The 23,203-nt window shown below is 39.1% G+C and overlaps 1 protein-coding gene across 1 annotated transcript in view; it reads left to right on the forward strand.

Moving 5' to 3' along the window:
* Nucleotides 1-23,203, forward strand: part of WDFY3 (WD repeat and FYVE domain containing 3) — a gene marked incomplete at both ends in the record, with an annotated part of 103,616 nt that overhangs the window by 26,694 nt on the left and 53,719 nt on the right. The window contains 10 exons of the mRNA XM_079534714.1: nt 528-626; nt 4,344-4,537; nt 6,691-7,148; nt 8,783-8,866; nt 11,592-11,769; nt 12,126-12,340; nt 14,152-14,264; nt 16,925-17,156; nt 19,650-19,750; nt 20,814-21,032. Of these exons, the coding sequence (XP_079390840.1) occupies nt 528-626; nt 4,344-4,537; nt 6,691-7,148; nt 8,783-8,866; nt 11,592-11,769; nt 12,126-12,340; nt 14,152-14,264; nt 16,925-17,156; nt 19,650-19,750; nt 20,814-21,032 (1,893 nt within the window). The remainder of the gene's footprint in view (nt 1-527; nt 627-4,343; nt 4,538-6,690; nt 7,149-8,782; nt 8,867-11,591; nt 11,770-12,125; nt 12,341-14,151; nt 14,265-16,924; nt 17,157-19,649; nt 19,751-20,813; nt 21,033-23,203) is intronic.

The following is a 23,203-nucleotide window of genomic DNA, read 5'->3' on the forward strand; positions in this document are numbered from 1 at the left end:
GTTATGCTGTGCTTAAAATACCACATGCAGTGTAGGTTCATCTGTTACACCTGTCGAATCATCAACACGTTTGTTTTACTTAGGTAGATGTAGTTTTGTGCTTTTGTGTGGAATTTCTCTGTGAGCATTCAGAGAACAAAGCAGATCCTGTTGGTCTTCATCAATGATGTGGCATTGTGACTTGAACAAACAATATTTGGAGATATGAAACAACACACACAGCTGCATTGTCAGGAACTGAGCTCACAGAGCTCAAAAGCTTCTGTTAAAATTCTTGGTTTTATAAATGGCGTTTTCACACATTTCATAATTAAGCTTTCCTGTGGATGCTCATGCAGAATAAATTTTACCTGCTTTGAAATTTGCTTTGAAAACAAACTAATGTTTGTTTTCTCTGGAGAGATAAAAAAAAAAAGGAAAGCGCTGCTGGAAAAAATCAAGAAGCATCTTAGCAAAGAGTGATGTTTTTAAAATTTTATTTTATTTTTATTTTTTTACAATGTCTCTACTTCTGCAATTATTTTTAGGGGATTCAAGAAACAGTTCACTTGAGGACCAAAAGCAGTTGGCTTTGTTGGTTATGGAGACCCTGACGGTTCTACTACAAGGCTCAAACACAAATGCAGGTAAGTAGAAAGACCATTGGCGAAGCACTTTAAAAACAATGCACTTATAAAAATGCAATTGAGATATTTGCCTAAAGACAAAGTAGTCCTGATTTTCTATCTTCAGGCAATTAAACACAGTGAAATATCCTTTTTCTTTCTTGCTAAGTTTTCTTCCATAAGAGAAAATCAGTAGCATGACCTGGAGTACATAAAATAAAGGAATTTAGTTTTGGGTTTTTGGTTTGTTTTTAGTTGATATGTTTGGCGATTTTTTGCTTAAAAAGAACCACACGCATCCATTTCTCCTCAAACATTACTGCGGTCATCTGTAGTAGGGCTTGTAGCACTGGTTTCCTTACAACAAATGTAAGCGCATAATTGCACACTTAATTTTGACAATGTTGTGCCTACTGAAATTTGATTTAGAACTGTGTGCCATCTGTAGTGTAAGATGTTTCCTTTTTTTGAAGGTATATTCCTAATCAGTACCTACAAGTAGGCCTAAGTTACGAGTATCTATTTTTCTGAATGAGGCAGATGATGCTGTACGTTATTTCTTTATCTTACGAAGAGCAACATCAAAAAAGAAGATGTTTCTTCACATTAGTACAAATTGTCTCTGAGAACTTAAAATAAAGCAACTGAAGAAGTGATAGGTGTTCTTACAGCCTTTTGCTTTGCTTTATGAGAGGAAGAAGACGAGGGGAGGACACCACCTTAGAGAAACAAAGTTTCTGGCCACAGAGGCCTTTTTCTTCCATTTCTTCTTTATTTTTCTCTATTCTGACTGCTGCTTACTCCCTTCTGGTTTGGTTCCTGTTTTCAGTTCAATGTGAGAGGTTAGAATCTGTGACAAATGTCTAAGAATGGAATCCTACAACTGTCCAGCTCAACTGGCTGCTCACTGTTTAAGCATAGCTCCTAGCCTAATGGCAGAAAGCTTTTAACTTCTTTATTTTCTGTTGTTGATTAGGCAAAATGTTTTCTCTAAATACAATTCAATGTTCAATAACTTTTGGACAAATTGAAGTACTTTGCTGAACAAACTTCTGTTTAAAAAAAAAAAAAAAGTTTGCTGTTTTAAAAATTTTTTTCTGCAGTGGTCTTCCTTATATAGATGAGTTCATTCATATTTTTGTGTAGTTTTTCTCCATAAAAGCAAATCTGAAAGCAGTATAATTGGCCCTAAAAGAGAATTGAAATGTGTATATCTGTTTCAGGGGTAAGGTGATATTTACAAAAGTGAGTTGCTTCTAAATGAAATATAATTGAAAAAAGGTAGAGGGAATCGACAGGGAATGAGTCTGACTGTGGAGTACATCTTCAAGTTTATGCCTTTCACATTTTGCAAGATTATACTACCTCGAGCTTTCTAAAACAATTTTGTCCTTTTGCCTTTGGCAATTAATGTACTTTCTATCTGCCCCTCTGCTTTATTTCTTAGATTCAACAAGGTGGTCATGGAAAGCAGAGTGGCTTGCTGAAAAGATGTCCATTGAGTTGATGGCTGTCTCTTTATTAACTCAAGGGAATAGTGGACCAAAAAAGTGTTCTTAAGTGCATCAGAGCTGGTTAAAGTGATAGCTTTCTGCTGTAATCCACAGATGGGAGTAATTTTAAGGGATTGACAAGAGCCATCATATGGATGAGCCTACTGCCACTAGGTATAAGGTCACCGGAGGATTCTGCAGCTCTAGTTAGGAGTTTAGGGCTTCCCTCCAGGTTAAGGAAGATATACTGGGGAGAAGTGTTCTCTTTTAAGAAAAAGCAAGGGAAAATTGACTGTATCTCTTCTCCTTTCCTACAGAAGAGTGGAGAAGGTACTTGTTCTCATCTGAAACCCATGCTCTTTTCCAGCAATAAAATGAAAAAACAAGTTCATGTGCTTATGTACTAATAGCATGCAAAAACATATCACAACTTGGAAAACTGATTTCTTTATATCACTTGCAAGTTCTGCTAGAGGCTGAATCAGAACATAGAGGTTGTTATTTGTGACCTACAGGAAAAAAAGAAGTTTCATTTGTTTTTTGCTTCGTTTTTTAATGTTTTTCCTGTTTTATGGGAGTGTACTCATTCATACTCATTCAAAAGAGCTTTTGACTGATGCAGTTCTGGTAGATAGTGTTTCTTTGCCTCGTGGGTAAAAATGCTTTAGTACGTTAATTCTGTGTTGTCATTCAAATCCTTCAGAGGAGTTTAAATCTTGCCTGAGTAGGGCAAAAATGTCTGTTATCAGTGAAAGCAAGTGGAAGACAACTTCTCTTCCTGCTGGAGGCTGAGAACTGGGTGCCAACATGTCTCATTTCACTAGCAGCAAGGAATTATAGCACTGCTGATTCTGAAAGACTATAACTAAAGTTATATTTGGGATTAACAGCTGAGATTCAGGGTAGAGAAGTAACTGCATCTTAGTGCACTCTGGAGGAAAGAAAGATACTAATTAGGTATTTTCTGAATGAGTTATCAAAATTGAACAAACGTAGTGGTACTTTAGAAAGGGTATGAGGTTATATAGTCTGGCTCTGTGTGCTGAACCTATGTGTAGGTCATTCTGAGTGGATGTTCTGTGTAGCTACTGAAAAGCGCCAGGTTTCTGTATAGCTTTCCTCCCTTTATGGTCTTAATGACTTACTTCTGTTTTTCCTCATATACAGTGTGTTCTCTGCTGTGAGTTAAGCTAAAGTCTTCTTGTCATCTGTCCCATTGCCAGCACTCTTAGAAGTCAATAGCAGATAGCTATTATTTTTAAAACAACTGTGTATGCTGGATGACTTCTATCTTTGCCTCGTGTCTTAGGTGCATCATTGCTAGTGCATCATTGTTAGGGTCCTATGGTATTAATTTGCATTTTTTTTCCCCATGTGCTATTTAAACATAGTTGCCTCATGGTAAATTTCTAATCCCTTGAAACCTCCACTGTTGTCTATGCCATTTCACTGCTATGCTGCTTTTTTTTTTTTTTTTTAACAGCTGGCTCTTGAATTTTGTCCACAACACTGGATTTTTACATCTGCCAACTCAGCTTTATCCACATACTTACTAAATATGCTCATTCTTATATTAGTAAAGGCATTATTCACAACACTTAAGCTGGGTGGCATGTCCTTTGTCAAGTCAGAAGGGCACAGTCGAGAAGACATTACTCTGAATTGCTATTTCAATTAGTTCTGTATTTATCTATTGTTGCAGAGATGAATCTTGGCGAAAGAAAGCTTGTGTATTACCTCGCAGTTCTTGTGGAGAGAGCAGATCCATGCTCATAGCTGGCTGCTCTTCTCCAGCAGCTCAGTTATGTTTTTGTCAATGAAACAAATTACTCCAGAGTAATAAATGCAGTTCTCAATAAAAACATCTGATAGTCTTCATTAAAGGTGCAGCTTTTGTTACATCTTTTAGTTTAGTAGACTCTTTCACCTGTATCACACGAAGAATAACATTCGTTGAAGTAGCTGAATTATTGAGGAGGCTTTTAGAACTGCCTCCTTATATTCAACACCTTTGATGGAAAACATTTGAAGAGGAGTTCTGTTTTGTTTGTTGTGAGAGGCAAATACTAGTACAAGTCATTAAGCATCCATGCACCTAAAACCCTGTCATCCAATCTTCAGAAGTGAATCAAAATGTCTTTGGTGTTTTCTTTGTTGTTATTTGTTACTGATTATATATTATTTTTCTTTATTACCCGTGCTGCTACCCTTACAACCTTCCCATCCCTCCCCCCAATCTGCATAGGTATTTTCAGAGAGTTTGGTGGTGCAAGATGTGTGCACAACATTGTGAAGTATCCACAGTGCCGACAGCATGCTCTGATGATCATCCAGCAGTTGGTGTTGTCACCTAGCGGGGAAGATGACATGGGCACTTTGCTGGGACTGATGCATTCTGCTCCACCTACAGAACTGCAGCTGAAAACAGACATCTTAAGGGTAAATGAAGTACTGCTTAGGACTCCCTCTTAAGACGTTCATCTATAGGTTTCTTTTTTTTTTTTTAAAGAATACTCTGAGTAAGGGATTTCATGTACATTGTCCATATACAGGAGCTGAAATTGGTACATTTGATGCTTTTTTTTCTTTTTTTTCTGTCCATCCACGATAGGTTTCAGAATCACAGAGATGAAAACTAGTGAGTGATTTTGCTTTTAGTACCATCAGCCTTAGGGATGAGATTATACAGCTATGATAACCTTTCCTGCAGGGTATTATTCAGGTAAATGTTTTGGGAGTACATAGGGAAAAAATCAAGCGTGTAACACACAAGTGTATTTTCAGCACTGGCTTGTGTTGTCTTGGGACACACTTGCTTTAATATAACACAGTATGTTAGTTCTGAAAGTTGAATGTGTCACTGTAAATGTAAATGGTAGTATCCACAGAATAGAAGTCTATATAAGGGGAACAAAAACAACAAACAAACCCAAACAAAAAAAAACGCAAAGAAAAAAAAAACCATCAAAAATTGCTTCCTTAAGCAAAACTAGAAATATTGCAAAAGAAGCCTGGCAGTGGAGGAAGAAGACTGTTAACTGTTATTTCTTACAAGCTTTTTGGCTGCTAATCTAAACCCACAATTTCTTTTCAGAATAGCTAATATTTTGAAAATAGACATAATACTGTTATGTTAGGCTAAAAAAGCTAGGCAAATAGTATTGGGTAAACATGAGTGTTACTCGAGAGAATTGGCAGACATTTAGGTTCATCCTTGTTAGAAGGATCTGTAGTATTCCTCTGACAGATGAGCAGCCATATGTTATTCTAAAAGTGAAAGAGGAAAGCTAATAACAAAATGATTCATTTAGCGTATTTTGTCTGTCAGCGTCTTCTAATTTTAAGTGTATCTAATTCATGACACTCAAAGGCAGAGAAAAGTTACCACAGTAGGTAGTACTATGGTAAGTCAAGGTTCTTGTCCTCTTTGTTTGACCTCTTGTATTTGCCTCCATTTGCGCTGTTTTGGTGGTGGAATTGACAGTCGAGATTGTTGCAGTGGTATGTCCCATAAATTTGATCCAGGTTTGGCAGGAAATGAGATATTGCCCTTGGAAGAGTAAAACACTGTTTCACTGTCCATCCTCGGAGTGCATCAAAACAGTGTGATTATGAAGAAATGAGTACTCAGTGATGGAAGATTTACTTTATTTTTGTGCTCTATTTTTTTCTGGAACAGTGACAGTTTTCTGCTGCCTGTGACACTAGATATGGAGATTTTTTTTTCCCCCTCTATTTTGTTTATTCACAAGTGGGTCAAAGTTCCTGTGACAGCTGCTTTTTTTAGGTAGTGTGGGAGTTGCATCATCACTGAGTCCCCAATTTCACAGAAGTTTGGATGTTATTCTGTGATATTGAGATCCACATTGTTTCCACTGTTTGTGCTGTATATTTGTATTTCTTTTGATCAGTAATATTTTCTGCATAATTGTTTCTCTCTCAGGTTTGTTTTGGGGCAATTTTTTTAAAGCCATGTTTCATTCAGCTCAAATATTTATGGGTTTCTATGGGAAAGATTAAATCTATTACTTTTCTTACTATGTACTTACTATTGCTATTCAGTTTTGAATGCTGGCAGTGCTTTGTCCAGAAGCTTATGCACTGTGGATTACTGCAGCCTGTATTAATGTGCTTTGAGATTTTAAGTATTTTGATTTCTCATAGCTACCTACAGTTGTTTGCCTGCTCTTTTTCGAAATTGTCTGTGAAATATGATGGCAGAGTAGATTCTTCTCTAGCAACTGTATTCTCTGCCTTATCACTAAGAGAATTATGTCATAATTTATGGCTCTGTTCTAGACTCGATCAAACCTTTTCTCTTGGCCACTTCATTCCTCAGCGTATAATTTCTAAGTTAGGGATGATGCTTTATTTCCTTCCCTTTGTCTTTTTATTTTGTAAGTTCTTAAGGATGTGGACTTTCAAAATACAGAGGTCTTTGGAGACTTGATGCGTTACCCAGTTCTGACAAAAGACAATAGTTTTGCTTGCATATCAAACAGAAATGCTCCTATTTTTTTTTTTTTTTTCCCAAGGAATCAGTAATGCTGTTCTATTTTCTTCTTCATTTTGATTGTTTGTTTTGTCGGTAGGCCCTCCTGTCAGTGCTGAGAGAAAGCCATCGTACCAGAACTGTTTTTAGAAAAGTTGGTGGATTTGTGTATGTCACATCTTTGCTCGTTGCTATGGAAAGATCTTTGTGCTCACCACCGAAGAATGGCTGGGAGAAAGTAAATCAGAATCAAGTGTTTGAACTGCTTCACACGGTGTTCTGCACACTGACTGCGGCAATGCGCTATGAGCCAGCCAACTCTCATTTCTTCAAAACAGAGATCCAGTATGAAAAACTGGCAGATGCTGTTCGATTGCTTGGCTGCTTCTCAGACTCAAGAAAAATAAGTCCATTGAATGTCTTTCCTTCAAATACACAATTATTTCAAAGACTGTTGGAGGATGACCTAATTGCTCTGGATTCTGTGTCACCTACGCTAAGACATTGCAGCAAACTTTTTATATACCTCTACAAGGTAGCAACAGATTCTTTTGACAGGTATGAACTCTGTTCTTTTTTCCCTGGTGTTTCTCAAAGTAATTTCAAATGTACTCATGGCAAGCTTTTGTATATCTGTTTAAATCTATTTCTTCATTTCTTCATTTATTGAGTGAAGTGGTTACGGTTGGACTAGATGATCTTATAGGTCATTTCCAACCTTGTGATTCTATGTGATTCTATGTGAAGTAAGATGTCTCCAACTCACCAAATACTGACATAGCTTACTGGTGTCCTCAGGTGCATGAGACACTCCCTCTGATGTTGAACGTTCTTGTCACAGCAGTAATTAAAACTGTGATGTTGCTAGTGACTGTACTGATGAGTTTAAGCAGCTTGCTGGTAGATACACAGACTTCCTGATTGCTTTATCTTATGGAATGACCAGAACTTTATGCATTTATTAAATTAAAAGAGAAATTGGCTTTTCAGTATTACACCTTAACTTCTTTCCATGGAAACATGGGGTTTTAAAATAAGTCAGTGGAGAATATGACAAATTTATTTTGTTTTAGACAGATAGGCATGTCCTTCCAGTTCTATCTGACCTGTCAGTTATAATAATTATCTGGACGACGTCAGAGTTAAACAGGTAGAATTTAAATGACACCTGATAGGAGGAATGAAAAATAACGTGTCTTTTGAGATTGTTCACGATGACAGTAAAGCATATTGAAATACGTATTTAAGATTTGCTTTATCTGAAGGTGGTTCTCATGTATCATTCAAGGTCCAAGAACATCAGATAAAGGGGAGGGTCTGTATAAATGGGTCTTGAAGCTTGTGTACCCCAGGTACTTAATGCATATAGCCCTCTTATTCAAAGATGGGCCATCTGATTTACAGACAAAGTAAGAGTCTGGTTTTTCCAAGTGTTACAGGTGTGATCTTATGTGTCAAGATATTAATAGAGTTGGAGGTTGGTCAGGCTCTTGAAGTAGGCGACTGGTGAAACACCGGACTTCATGGTTTGTGAAAGATTTTCCTCCAAAGCAGCAAATAATCTCTTCTGGATTTTTAAAACAGCAAACAAACAGATACCTCACGAACCAAGTACAGAAATTAATTTCTTAATCTCATTTTAAAAGATTATTAAAATATCCTGGTTGTGAGAGCAAAATGTGTGTTAAGTGCTGCGCATGCTGTAGAAAGTTATAGCACTAACTAGTGATGAGGAATCAGTGGGGTAAGTGAATTCCTTAATGCTGCAGCATGAGCTACCTCAAGTTTCTTTTTTCGTTATCATTTTCAGTGACAGCTTTTTCTGTTCCTGAATTTTCTGATCATCAGTCCTTGTGAAGTTTATGTTGATTTTGTCTTAACCACATTGATCACATTTAACTTACCTCAGGCTTTACTTTTCCTTCTCAATTTCTGCTGTCTAATATTGAAAGATGCTCTGTTTTGCCAATGTGATCATATTGATAAACTCTATCTGTAGTGAATGAGTACTACAGGCACGTCCACACGTTTACCTGATGAGTGCCACTCAGCAACGTTCTTTGTCATCTGTGTTCTGAAGAATGAGTCCAAGTAAAGACTTCACTGGTGATGGCTGTGTAAAACTAACAAGCTTTCGACCTCCGGTTTCTTCTCTAACCTCTCTGTCCTACCCCTGTCTGTTTTGTCTGTAGTCGTGCAGAACAGATCCCTCCTTGCCTGACAAATGAGACCTCTCTCCCCTCTCCCTGGGGTACGCCAGCTTTGTCGAGGAAAAGGTACCGATCCTTTTAAGAGAAATTCATCTTGTTTCTGGTTTCTCACTGTTGTTTCTTCATTCTCATTTTTCTCTCAGGTGCTACTGTTTGTGAGGTGTTCATTTTTGCTTGTATGCTTACTGGATGAAATAAATGTCAGGGTGTATTTCATAAAGAGTTGTATGTAGTTCTGCTAATGTATGAGAGCAAAATTTCTCCAGAGTCTCAAATTACTTTGAGTTATGTTAATGGTCACAAATCAAAAGGTCTAGAGTAGAATGTGATCTAAGAAACGTAAAAACAATCAGGAGCAGTTCAGAGAAATTCAGACTCTGCTAGTCTGTGATGTAATGCAGCAGGATTTGTTTTTCCTCAATTGTTTTACTCAATTAATTTTTCAGGGAGAGGTACTTTTAGTCAGAAGGTCAGTGGCTTGTTAGAGTGCTCATTTGTAACAGTTAGACTTGGTCAGAGCGGCTTCTTACATTGCCTGCTTCTTCCTTTCCCTCCTTAGGGGGACAACGTGAATAATGTATAAGCATGAGTAAATTAATTTTTTGCAGAGTGTGCACTGACTTTCTGATGTATAACATTTGATCGATAGTTTGGCAGGATTTTATTAGACCTATGGTCTTTTCCCTGCCTAGGGGAGGTGTCTTTGAACGGGCTCTTTGTTGCTTTTATGTAAATACTTCCATGTGGGAAACTGCATAGGGAAGTTAAAGTGTTTTCAAGAGGCGTGCAAAGCACTGCTTACTAACGTTTGCTTTTAGGTTATGGCTTTTTGCTATGTTGTTGACAGAAAAGCCAACTGCCTGCTCTCCACTGTTTCCCCTGATCAGTTTGTTGCGTGCAATGTCAAAGGGCAGGCAGATGGAGGCAAGGGCCATCTGCTTGTTAGTTCATCATTCTGAGTATTGACTGGGAGTTTAATTAGGCTTTTCCTGTATTACAGCTTCGAAGTTGACTTAATAAGGTGGACATGATTGTGCTGATTAGGACACTTAGCAGTAAAATTTGTGCTTAAAATAGGATGGAAGTTTTCTCTTAGAGTGCTTTGAAGAGAGGAATTTCATTAGACTGAAAAGCATTGCTAAGTGCAATCAGATTTCTAAATTGTGTCTTCTAAAACTTATGTGGAGGTTATCAGAATTATGTTGCAAGGAGATGGCAGTTCTCCTCTTCAGGTGTTGGGAGGAAGACTTTTGCAAGAAAAGAAATGCATATATTTAAATTTCTGTCTTAAGAAAGAGAAAAGGTTAAGAGACTTTTTCTGTACGATACTGTTTCAAGTTGTTCTGCTAACCTTAATTATATTTAATTTCCAAAGAAACAAGCAAGACTGCTTCTATCTACCAAGTATTTCAAGCATTAAGTCTGCTGGAGAAAGTTTGTGTGGAAATTTGGTGGTTAAAGAGTTGGTAAAAAAATATTTGGGAAAATTGATTTGGACAGATTTTTTCTCTTAGATTCATTGTACATTGTGTAGATTCATTCATTCTGTGTGAGGCTTAAGTATTACCTACAGGAATTAAGCATCAGAAATTTCATCTTTTAAAAAAGAATGTTATGTGTAAAAAGTGCCCTAGGATTCTTTCAGATGCCAAATTTCTGTTGAGCTGTCTCTAATATTTCTGATGGGCATGCTTTTGTTGAAGCTCTCTTTATACAGCCTATTTTCTGTCCAGAACAGAAAGATTGTGCTGTGTTTTATAATGTCCTGTCTTTGGCTAAAATAAGTAGTGCCTCCAGCTTTCAGTACAAATGATCTTGCTTTTTGATGGTGGTTTGTATGTTCAAGATGCAACCGCTGAAATATTTAGGACAGAACTGTACTTGCAGCCATTGTCACCTTCACTGTGTGTCCTGTTCCAGCAGGGAAAAAAGGCTTCCTGATGAAAAGTGTCTAATGGCTGAGACAGTGAAAGTCTGTGAGCGTTATTTCTGTTGAAGGCACATCTTCCTCACTGGGAGCAGGAGGGGCAAAATGATTGTCTTGACTGATGAGATAGAAAGGGAGATCCTGCACAGAAAGCTCTCACTTTCTGTAAAATGGCAAGCAGCACTAGATTCTCAATAAAACTTTTATCTAGGAGTATGTTTTCTTTCTTCTCACAAGTAGGTGTATACCTTAAACACTTTGTATGTATGTACATACGGACACTAAAGATTCACGTAAAATGAGATTGCTTCAGTAGTCACTGTAAGATTGAGAGCATATGGGCTGCTGGCAAGGGTGTGCACCAAGACAAATGTTGTTCCTGCCGGTTGGTTGGAAGTTGCTCACAGTTGTTTGATAGCAAATTGCATAAGTATTTGTTAAAGAAACTGGGGAGAAATGGGTTCTCTGGAACAAATACAGCTTTCGACAGGAGTACTGGTTGCCTGTGCATGCTGCTGCTGCAACTAGGATGAGAACAGGGATGAGAAAGACAACTTCTGTGCTCTTTAAGTTGTGCGTCACCTGGGGAACAGATTCCCCAGTGTTAAAGTGCCCTCAAGAAATTTAGACCCTTCTGGGTTGTCTGTAGGGAAAATGCATCGATTGGCTTGAGAAAAGTGCTTGTTATTTTGACCTGAGGAAGGGAAAGGAGTACTGGAAACATCCATGTACAGTTGGACTTTACAGCAGCTGTTAAAAAAACAACAAAACAAAAAACCCAAACAAGCAAAAAAACCCCTCCAAAACTCAACAAGGATTGTAACAGCTGGGGGTTGTAATGGTGTGTTGTTTTTTTCCCTGCAGGCATGCATATCATTCTGTTTCAACACCTCCTGTTTGCCCTCAGAAAAACATACCTGATATGAAACTGCAAGCGGGATCTACATCCATGCAAAGCTCTGATGCGGTTGTTATTCACCCTGGTGCTATGCTTGCGATGCTGGATCTTCTGGCCTCTGTTGGATCAGCTACGCACCCAGAGGTGGGCAACACATCCCTGCTGTCTTCCGCTTTGGGAGTGACTGGGCATACTCTTCCTTCCTGCCAGGAAACTCATATGCTTCGCAGAACTATCAAGTTAAATAGTTATGTAGGAAAGGTCTGATAGAAATCATTTTGCGTTAGCTTGACTTCATTTGTTTCTCTCAAACGCCTACCTTTTATTTTCAAAAAAGAAGGTGATGCAGGTGTTCATTGTCCCTGCAAGGTGCACACACAACTTAGTACAGTACTTTTTGTGTGTTGATTGCCAAGGGTGGTTTCCCTTTGATTATTTTGCATAAGGGTTTTCTCAGTTTGTCTCTTCTGAAGTTGCATGTTGTTTTTCTTTCATTTCAGCATGCGCTGGACCTCCAGCTGGCAGTGGCCAACATCCTGCAGTCCCTTGTGCATACGGAGAGGAACCAGCAGGTGATGTGTGAAGCTGGGCTCCACGCACGCCTTCTCCAGAGATGCAGTGCTGCTCTGGCTGATGAGGACCATTCGCTGCATCCCCCGCTCCAGAGGATGTTTGAAAGGCTGGCCTCCCAGGCACTGCAGCCCATGGTGCTGAGGTCAGAACAACACCATTGAGTCCTGCAGAGCCAGGCCCTTGTGCCTGTGCTGAGGCTGGCTGACTGTAAATAGCCTGGATTGTTAGAGAGCATAAATGGCCTTGTGTGGCAGTGGATGGCACAGAATCCTGCTTTATTTCTCCTTAAATAGCCTGTCTTGCTTCTGCTAATCAGCATGTAGCCCTGGAGCTGTGAGGATTCAGGGGGAAGGAGTATGATGGAAGGAAATGTGTTTTTTCCCCACAGAGATTGCACTAAAGTTGCTTCCTTCCTTCCTTCCTGTAAGTACTGAGAGGTTATCCATAGTGCAGTCCCTGGCTAGGCTGTCAGCAAGAGGAAACGCTAAGATTGTAAAAGTGATGGTGCTACAGAAGGGAGTCAATTGCTAGATGTTTCTTTGTAGCTTTGAATACCCCAGACTGGAAAAGCTTCATGGCAGCTGTTTGATTTGTCCCTTCAGCGTATGTGAAGGAAACACTGGGATGTGATGAAAGAAACGTCTGGAGAAATGGAGCCTTTATAGAAAGAGTGGGGCTGATTGCCCTCTTCTTCAACTTTGGTAGCATTGCCTGGCCTTGGTCTGGACCAATTCTGCAGTAACTCATTCTGAGAACAGATAGAAAGGATAAATAAAGGAAGTGACTTTCTGTTGAGAATTTACTAAATTTTTGTGAAGCATAACTTCAAAAAGTTCAGCTTCCTGTACGTTAGTGCATGAATATTTGCGTATATTTCTGTGCTGATGCTAGAAAAGGAAGGTTGAAAAGTTTATTGTGTGCATGTTTGGAACCATTTGTTGATACCCACACAGCTGTGTCATGCTTTTGAGTTTCTTGCTGGATCTCACCTACGTGAGGAATTTGATGTTATAATCCTCTTAGGGTAGGTAAGTGGCTGAGATAGAACCAGGACAGTTTGCTGCTTCCCTTTGATGGCATCTGGAATTACTGGAAATCACTGCAGTGTGCACACTTGTCATCACAGGGACTTGAGCATCCCCAAGCCATAGATATTGATAACGTAGCTGTAGCTACAGATACAATCAATATCTATGAGCACAGATGTTAGTAGCTCTGAAGCTGTCCTATTATAACTGAACAGATGGATGAAAATGCAGAGATGGCTTTCTCATGTGAGCCTGTGGTTTCTAGGTGAGCTCAGTTTTTTGAGTATGCAGCAGGGATACCGATCCTCTCTCCTAAGAATGTAGTGGCCTTATTGCCAAGAAGTTGTCTGCTTTATTAAAGCCTTTTTGATTAGTTGAAATAACATTGCCTTTTGATAGTGTGTCTTTAAAGTTTGAAGTTTCAAATCAATCATGTGTAATCATTCTGTATTTTGTTCAGTATTTTTGTTAAAAATATACTTAAATTGCTTGGAGAAGAGAAGGCTCCAGGGAGACCTCGTTTGTGGCCTTCCAGTACTTGAGGAAAGCATACAAACAGGAGGGCTATGACTGTTTACATGGGTGGTTACTGATAGGACAAGGGGGAATGGATTTAAACTGAGACAGGCAAGGTTTAGTTATGTATTAGGAAGAAGTTTTTTGCTCAGGGGGTGGTGACACACTGGAGCAGGCTGCCCAGTGAGGTCGTGGGTACCCCATCCCTGGAGGCATTCAAGGCCAGGTTGGATGTGGCTTTGAGCAGACTCTGCACCTTCCTGAAATTGGAAACAGATGATTTTGTGTTGTGTTTCAACAGAGTTGAAACAGATGATTTTGTGGTCCTTTTCAACCCAAGCCTTTCTATGTTTCTATGGGATAAAAACTTGAATATGATCCTCAAATTCTTTTTTGTCTTCTTTCCTAGGGAATTTTTACGCTTGGGAAATCCTCTGAATTGCGGAGCTTGGGACAAAAAGCTGTTGAAGCAGTACCGCGTGCACAAACCCAGCTCGTTGAGTTTTGAACCAGAAATGAGAAGTAAGTGCTGAGGTACCAGAAGTTTGTGTAAAGATCACTTTACTTCATATCCTTCGACTGCATATTTATGTAAATATTTGTACATAAACATGCAGAAAGAAATAACTTTGCCCCAACATTGTATGAATGTGGAATCATCAGGACAATTTAACTGGAAAAAAGAGGGAACACGGTATTTAATTACATCACTAGATGTGTATGAAATAAACATTTCTAAACTTACAAATAGTAGCAATTAAATACAAAACATCTTTATTGTCTGGGTGATGGAGCCCTGGTACAGGTTGCTCAGAGATTTTGGAGTCTCTTGAAGGTCTTGAAAACCACACGGACGTCAGCCTGGTTACCCTGCTGTGAATGTCCCTCGCTAGAGCAAATGACCTTCAGAGGGATGTTCCAACCTTAACATTCTGCCATTCTTTGATACTAGCTCGCTTTCAGGTTTTTAGTGGATGCTAAGGTTGTAGCTGATTAACAGTAAAAGGAAAAATATTCTCAGATATGAGGGCTGCTCTGAAAGTAATGCCATCTATTTTATTATGTTAGCCCATAATGTCAGAGGCAGATGTTGGTGTAATGGCAGTAGAGGTTGAACCTTCCTGCCAATATTGTTACATTTTGTTGCCGTGAGACAGATTGCAGCAGCAGAGGGGCAATCTGATCAAATGGCATCTGACATAGAAGGGTGTATGAAGCAAAGGTGTGGAACTGAATTCCTCTGTACGGTAGAAATTGTACCCGCTGACATTCATCTGTGCTTGTGGAACATTTGTGGACATTAACACGGTGGAAGTTGGACTGTGTGAGCAACACTTTCCTAGCAACAATGCCATCATAGCAGCAGTGAAACGGTAGGCTACCTTTACTGCTGCAGATGTGATGAGCACAGCATACAGGTTCTTGTTTGTCACTAGCAAAAGTGTGTGGCTAATGGTAATAACTATGTTAAAAAATTGTGTTCTGTACCTCAGAATTTGCTTTATCACTTACAGTTATTGTGCTCCTTATATCTGCTGTATTTTCTGTGGAAATAAATAAGAGGTGTTACTATCAGAGCAACTTACATACTTCAAGGTTCACATCATGTCATTACATCTGTGTAGTCTCTCCCATGGATTCAGGAAGATGGCAGATGAAATTGCTGTACCTAAGTCAGAATACTTACTTGATATTGTTAGGTTGTAGATATACATACATACAGGCTCTGTGAAAACATTCATTATTGCTTTGTGTTCTATCTATCTGAGAGAATGCCTCATACAGCAATAGCCCATCAGCTATAATTTTCACACTAGAACACTTGCATATGTTTTCCAGCTATTTAATAAATCGGCCTGGTGAACTGTGCTGAATGTCTGTAATGGTTGTTTGAATTTAATATCGGAGGATTTCTCCAGCTGATCTGAGCCTCTCTTCCACACGTGCCCCTGTCTCTCGTATTATTCAACAGTTGTAGAGCCTGGGAACAGCCAAACACGTAGTACAGGGAAGTCTCAGTGGGTGGTAGTAGAAACCTGTTGTTGGTGAGTTTCCAAAGCCTGTGATATTTATTTCTGGATGTTGATTCAGTCATCAAACAGGGCGTTGTAAAGCATTGTTCACATCTTAATGCTTGAGTTATTTAAAAGGAACTAAAAAGTATCCTGGATGGTGTTAAGTTACAAGCATTAAATACCTTCTCTCCAGTGTCTACAAAACTCTCATCTTTCATTTTTATTTCAGAGATACGAGATTAAGTAATTGCATTCTATTCTATTTGTGTTATGTCATCAGACTGTGTGCACTGGGAAAGAGTAACCATTTCTCTTGGCCAGCATTGAATTCTTTTATTTATTTATGTTTAATAGGGTATTATTAAAGGATGGGGTAAGAATAAACGGTGAAAACTGAAAAGATGAATTTGAGAAATTACTAAACTAAGAAAGAGAAGGTAAAACTACCTTGTGGGTATGCTGCAGGTTGCTACATTCAATCTCTGAGCAAATCTGAGGTTCTCTGCTTATTTTGAGTTCTGAGGCTTTTAGTTTAGAGCATCTTATTAGCATCTTACTAGCATCTTATTTATTGCTAATCTAAGCATTTATTACATCTGAATAAGATCAAGCAGTTTCTTTCCTGTCTGCTAAACCATATAATAGGAATGTTCCTGAGTTATGTGAAAGGAGCATTTGCTGGTGTGAGATAATGAGATGGGTTGTTCACTCAGTTTCTGATAGCACTGCCAAATCTCTGTGCCATCTTGCGAAGATGTTAGTCAGTTTGCCTCAGCTGAATTATATAAGCTGAATGCTTATATAATTTGGCTGGATGTTAGACAACGGTGGTTAGGCTTTGGAACAGGTGGCCCAGGGAGGTGGTGGAGTCACTGTTTCTGGAGGTGTTCAAGAACTGTGGAGATACGTCACTGAGGGATGTGGTTAGTGGGCATGGTAGAGATGGGTTGGGATTGGACTGGATGATCCTAGAGGTCTTTTCCAACCCTAATGATTCTATGATTCTAATGAGAGAGCAGTGCTTTCCAACACTTGATCTTCTAATAGAGAGGCTGAATTTGTGGGCAGTCGTTGGTCATTCAGCTGTTGCTCTGGAAAGACCCAATAAAAAGCCCGAAAATGCCTTCTTTTTGCAATACTGTATTTTGTATTGATTTCTCAATGCAGATAGCATGGTTACCTCAATGGAAGGTCTGGGTTCAGACAGCGTCTTCAGTTTGCATGAAGATAGCCACTACCGGATCAGTCGGAGCCTGCTCAAACCAGCTGAAGGAAGCACAGTCCCCCTGACGAGAGTGAAGTGCTTGGTGTCCATGACAACACCCCATGATATCAGGCTTCACGGCTCATCAGTCACTCCTGCCTTCATCGAATTTGACACATCTCTTGAAGGGTTCGGGTAAGGTACCATAGTGCTCTCAAAAAGCATAGGGCACAATGCTTTCTGTGTTCTGTTACTTTCTTCTTTCAAAGGAATTATTGAAATTTCCAATGGACTATTTGCAGCCTGGAAATGAATGGATGAATCCTTTAAAGAAAAGAAAGTAGTGCTTTATGCCGCAGATGTCCATTCTGTCATTGACTTGAAGCTAATGCTTGCCATGTGTAAAAGTGCAAGTCCACATGTATCACAGTGTTAACAGTACTCTGTTGGATCTGGATTTCATGGGCCTTCTATAACAAAGGGATGCTGTCATACTCCTGCAGAAAAACAGCTGTTGCTAGAATTCCATGTGACTTTTGAACCACCCAAATACTCTGAAACCTGCTTAAAGTTGCTGAAGAACTTGAAAGTGAGGAAATAGGCAAGGCAGAAACATAAGTAAAGTAGGAAACTATGTGTAGTCCAAATAACTGGAAAAGGTTGATAATTAACTGGAGATGGAGCCTAAATACAGCAATTAATTCCTTCAGTTTTTTGGAACATAGTGCCATCATCTCCTGCTTTTTTTTTTTTCTTAACTAACATTTAATACTGCTAAGTAAAGATCATCTACTGTGATCTAGTGTGGCTGTTTGGAGGATTAAAATGTGACGCCCTTCTCAGCATGTATTTAATACCAATATTTGCCACAATGGAATAGAAAAAAATGAAAATACTTGTTTTGTCCTGTATTAAGGGTTAAATATCTAAAATTGCTGTCATAATGCAGGCCAGGAGTATAAAAAAGGTATCCCTTAACTGCCTGTAGACCACAGACGGACTGAAAATGGGCTGAAATGCCCAAAGAGCACAGTGTTGGAAGGTATGTTTAAATCAGTTGATTATGGGAAGCCTTAACTGATAAGTGGTTGTTCAGAATTGCCTAGAAGCTTGGTTAAAAGCTCCAATATGTTGACTAGAAAAAAGATTTTATTTGAAAGATTTTCAGTGACACAAACAAGTAACACTGACAACTGCTGTGAAGCTGAAAGATGTGAGAAATATTCATGAGATCTGTACCTCTTCAACTTCCTTAGTTAAGTCTGGTTTCAAAGTAATTTAGGGAAAAGATAAAAATGATCTGTATGCCAGGACTTTTCCACAATTTTATGAAGGCAAAAGCAGTACAACCTAACGAGAATTGTTTCGTTTGTCATTTTCTTTCCAAACATAATATTTACATTTACTGTGCTTAGGTCTTTTTCTTGACACTGTGGCATTGGAGAGAGACACTTTCATATGAGCACTGAAGTTCTAGTTTGTTTGGGATGACTGGTGGGAGAGTGCAGCCCAGCCTGTGTTTCAGATCTCCCATTGCTTTGTGTTCCTTTTAGAGCTTTGTGAAGCAGAGATGTATCTGTTTGACATCTAACCTTTATATCTAGGTTAGTTAGGGACTCATTTGTCTTGGAAAACAAATGTTGCTCAAAGCTCTCTTCTGTGTCCCCCCTGAAGAGGAAAACATTTTCTGCTAAGAACAAATGAAAATAGGCTAGCAAAATGAGTTGCCATTGTGATTAGTCCAGGAGATTGGTAGGTGCTGCTAACACAGTCAGAAGTAACCCACATAACAGACCCTTGTAATTTCATTGGGTCACTTATAGGACTGCCATACAATTAAAAGATGTAAACATATTTTGGCCTGTTTCAAAGTGCCCATGGTGGTTCATGAACACAGTGGATTTAATAGTCAGTTTGTGGACACCTGCAATGCTTCTAACACCATTAACAATAGGGGATTTCCCTGCAAATAACATTTTCAGAATGAAGGAAGAAGTAAATAATAAGAACTGTAACCAAGGGGAAGATAGCTGTGACTACACAAATTGAGGGTAAATAGCAAGAAAGTGGTGACTTTTTGTCTTAATAATAGAGGCGAAGTGTCTTGCCCATCAGTGTACACTGGCAGCTGAAATCCTATGGGATTCCCTTTACCATGGGTAGGCCGAGCAGCAAAGTTGTCTGAGTTCTTAAAATGTTGTGGTGCCTGGAACTGTGCTCCTGATTCCTGTTCCCATTGTGTTCATAGCATCTTGTAAAGACCATCTGTATCCAGTTCTGTGAGATATGACCTCACTGCGAGGTGTGCATACTTAGAAAAAGAACACCATACCAGGTGTTTACCAGATCCTTGGAATGTTCAGCTGATAAGTCTGTCAGAGAGTGCAGAGTATCTCAAAGGGTGTGAAGAGAGTTATGGTCATCCTTAAGGGAACAGATTATGCTGTGGAGCAACATGAGCATAAGTCTCTGTGTATTTGCACCAAAAATGTAGAGTGCCAAAGGTCTCTGTGCTAAAGATAGTTTAACCTCTCAAGGAGAAATCTTAATTATTTTCCACCTTTCAGAAATACATGCATTAATAGAGAGTGATGATACACTTGTGATGTATTTTTCTAGGTTGTATGTGAGCTCTGATTATCCTGGATTTCATATACACTAGTGTGATGCTGATTTTCTGTTTAACAGCTGTCTGTTCTTGCCAAGTTTGGCTCCCCACAATGCACCCACCAATAATGCTGTCACGACAGGACTTATTGATGGTGCAGTTGTCAGTGGAATTGGAACTGGTAAGTACCTGGGTATTATTGTTAACAGTATTTTTTATCTGATGATGTTCAGGTATGAAGTAATGTTATGGTGTTGGATATTGCACGTTCACTATTGAGAACTTTGTGTCTTTTATGTTGCTGTTACTTTTTGCTCCTAAGGCAAAGAAAAGCTATACAAAATGCAAATGTGTAATTGCTTCAAAATACAAGGCTTTCAAGAGAACATAAAATTATGTGTTAAGAACAAATGCAGGTACCAGTGTTAAGTGGCCAGAGGATAGGAACCATGAGATGGATTGTAGGGCCATCCTTGTTGCTTACTTCAGCTGAATTGTTCCCTGAATGTATTATTGATTTAGTTACCAAATATAGTTGTAAAAGTCCCATCTAAATTGCTTTCCATCCCATATATTTGCTCACTGCAAGCTATTCAGCCTACAGTGACCTGATATGTTGCGGGGCTAACTGAACGTGGTCTGTTGATCAAAATAAGTCTTAAGTATTAATTAAAAAAAGAAAAAAAAAAAAAGAAAGAAAAGAAAAGAAAAAGCACAAGTTTTGCTGCAGTAAGATGAGATTAGTGTCAGCAATTGAACTCTGTGAGCTTTTTGTTGTTCTGTGGGAGAACCTGTGGGTAGCAGGGAGGGGGGGAAGCGTTGAGTGTATCTGGCAGAGAGATCTTTGGCAAGGAACACTGGATGGATCTAACTCAGTCATACCTGTGGAAAATGTATCCTATAGTGATATTAACTCCCTCTTAGATCCCCTCTTTTGTCTAGGAAACTGAAGCTCGAGCATTCTGAACAAGCACATCTTTAAAATTAATTTTTGTATCTAGGGTAAGAATAGTGTGCAATTGTTGCTTTGCCTGATTTTGAAAGAAGTCCCTCTGAGCTAGCTTGATGTGACTTTTCTGCAGGCTTCTGTCGGAAGTGGGAATAGCAGCATCAAAGTTCACAAAGGCATAACTAGTATCAGCTGAGGAACTGAGCATTTGGGGAAAAAAATGGGATAGGAACATGTAAATGTACTAAGTAGAGGCTATTCCAACTATATAATGAGTTTTCCTTTTTGTTCTTAGGTGAAAGATTTTTCCCACCACCATCCGGTTTAAGCTACTCAACTTGGTTTTGCATTGAACATTTTAGTACTCCTCCTAATAACCATCCTGTCAGACTTCTTACTGTAGTGCGGCGCGCAAACTCCTCGGAGCAGCACTATGTGTGCCTTGCCATTGTCCTCTCAGCAAAAGACCGGTCACTAATTGTTTCAACTAAAGAAGAATTACTTCAAAATTATGGTAAGAGTTGTGTTGTCTGATAATCCTGACAATGTTATGATTGTCTGGATCTAGACTAGACAAATGTCTTATATGTAGGAATTGCATGTGACTGAACTTAGAGCTTCACCAGCTTTGCTGTCTGGCTAGTTGAAGGCAGTCAGTCATTTCCTTTATGTTTTAATGATGAGATCAGGTTGCAGAAAGTATTTGTTGGTGCATTTGGCATCTGAGATCAAGAGAGGAATTACAGTAAGTGCTATAAAAAGCAAAGTAAAGCTGATGAGGCTGCTGAATTTGCTTGGGAGAGCTGTCACTGTGGTTGGAAGCCTCAGGTTCAGCCATTTCCTGTCTCCTGCTTTATCCTTCTTTAAAGCTTCCAAGACAACTGTTCAGTTCAGGCCAATGACTGAAGATGAGCAGAGGGCAGAGGAGCAGCCTTCTGTGCATTTCAGGCTTAGTACTTTACCAAACCAGCACAGTCTGATGTCTTCTGTCCCATTCTGTTCTATTTTGAATAAGAAGCACTAATTTTTTTTTTTCTTCACAATTGTAATTATTTCCAAAAACATAAGCAGACCATCATAGAATATTCTTTACCTTCATGATAAATAAACATCTGCATAGTTTCCTATTTTCTCTAAGTAGAAGCTCAAAGAAAAAGATGTTAAAACCTAACTTGAGAGCTGGAGACTTGTTGTACAGGGCTAGAACTAAAGCTCTTAAATTAGAAAGATAGTAGCAGCTTTTTATAACCTGGAAAGCTGAATACTTATAGTCAAGGAATGGTTGGAAGGAACTTTAAAGCCCATCTGTGTCCAACCCCCTGCTGTGGGCAGGGTTGCCATCCGCCAGATCAGGCTGCCCAAGGCCCATCCAGTCTGGCCTTGAACACCTCCAGGGATGGGGCATCCACAACTTCTATGGGCAACCTCTTCTGGTGCCTCTGAGTAAAGAATTACCACCTAACATTTAATCTAAATATCCCCTCTTTGAGCTTAAAACGGTTCCCCATTGTCCTGTCACTATCTGCCCGTGTAAAATGTCTACCTCCCTCTTGTTTTTAGTCTGTCTTTTAATTACTGGAAGGCCTGGCACCTCCTTAGAACCTTCTCTTCTCCAGACTGAAAAAGCCTGAGCTTATGCTCATAGTAATTGCTTTGGCCTGCACTGGAGCAATAAATTATACATTTTTAGTTTGTAAGCTCTTATCTAACTCTTTAGAAGATGTTGGGTTTGAAGAGGCTTTGACAGAGAGGATTTGATTGTCTCTGCCTACAAAGATTCCTTTTTAAGTGAATGGGATACTTTCCTTTGGTGATCTGCTGCCTTATGATGGCTTATAGTAGTTGATGGTGTGCAGTCAAGTCCTGAGCAGGTCTGAAGAACAGAGATAGCTGGCCTGCCAGTGTGTGGGATTGATCATTTGTTGTGAGAATAAACTGAGTGCTTTAGGGATTCTTTTTGTGGTTGAGAGTTGCACTTTGAGGTGTTTGGCTGGAGAAAAAGAAGTTGAGGAAAGATTACTTTTGTATCTGGAAGTTAGTTCTAAGAACTCTGCTTTTATCCTTTTCCTTGTGCTATTTCTAAAGACAGTAGTGTTCTCTCTGTATACGCTGATATTGAAGTGAGAGGATTAGTTTCTTTTCCTTCAACACTGGAAGAATGACGAGAGATCTGAAACACTCCTGCTTTCAGTTGAAATGCTCTCTAGTGTAGAATTTTCAAACTTTGTCTTTTTTTCTTTTTTGGGCTTTCAAGTAGAGAGTGGGAGATTTTGGTGGTTCAGATGGAGAAACTAATGAACCTGAGTACTGCAAACTGCTCATGCTTTCTAGTGTGAAATCAAAGGATGCGTTTTAGAAAAAGTAAAATTATCAATAATAAAAAAAATTTATGTAGAACTGAAGGCAGAATATTTATTGAGAACTGAAGGCAGCAGCATACGTTGAAGACAGATAACTAAGAAAGGGAGAAGGCTTGTGTGGAGTAAAGAGTAAGAAAAAATGGTTGTGAAAAAGAACCCTTTGGAGATGAAGATTGGAGCAGGAGGAGAGAGATGCTCCAGGCCTCAGAGTACAGGTTCCCTTATGTCCTCTGAGGAGGACCATGCTGCAGCACAGTCACACTGTAGACCTTAGAAAAGGGAGGAAGTATGAGAGGTATGGATATCTTTCTAAGGTGTGTGTTAG

The sequence above is a fragment of the Tetrao urogallus genome (genome assembly GCF_951394365.1).
Source record: "Tetrao urogallus genome assembly, chromosome: 4".
Lineage (NCBI taxonomy): Eukaryota > Metazoa > Chordata > Aves > Galliformes > Phasianidae > Tetrao > Tetrao urogallus.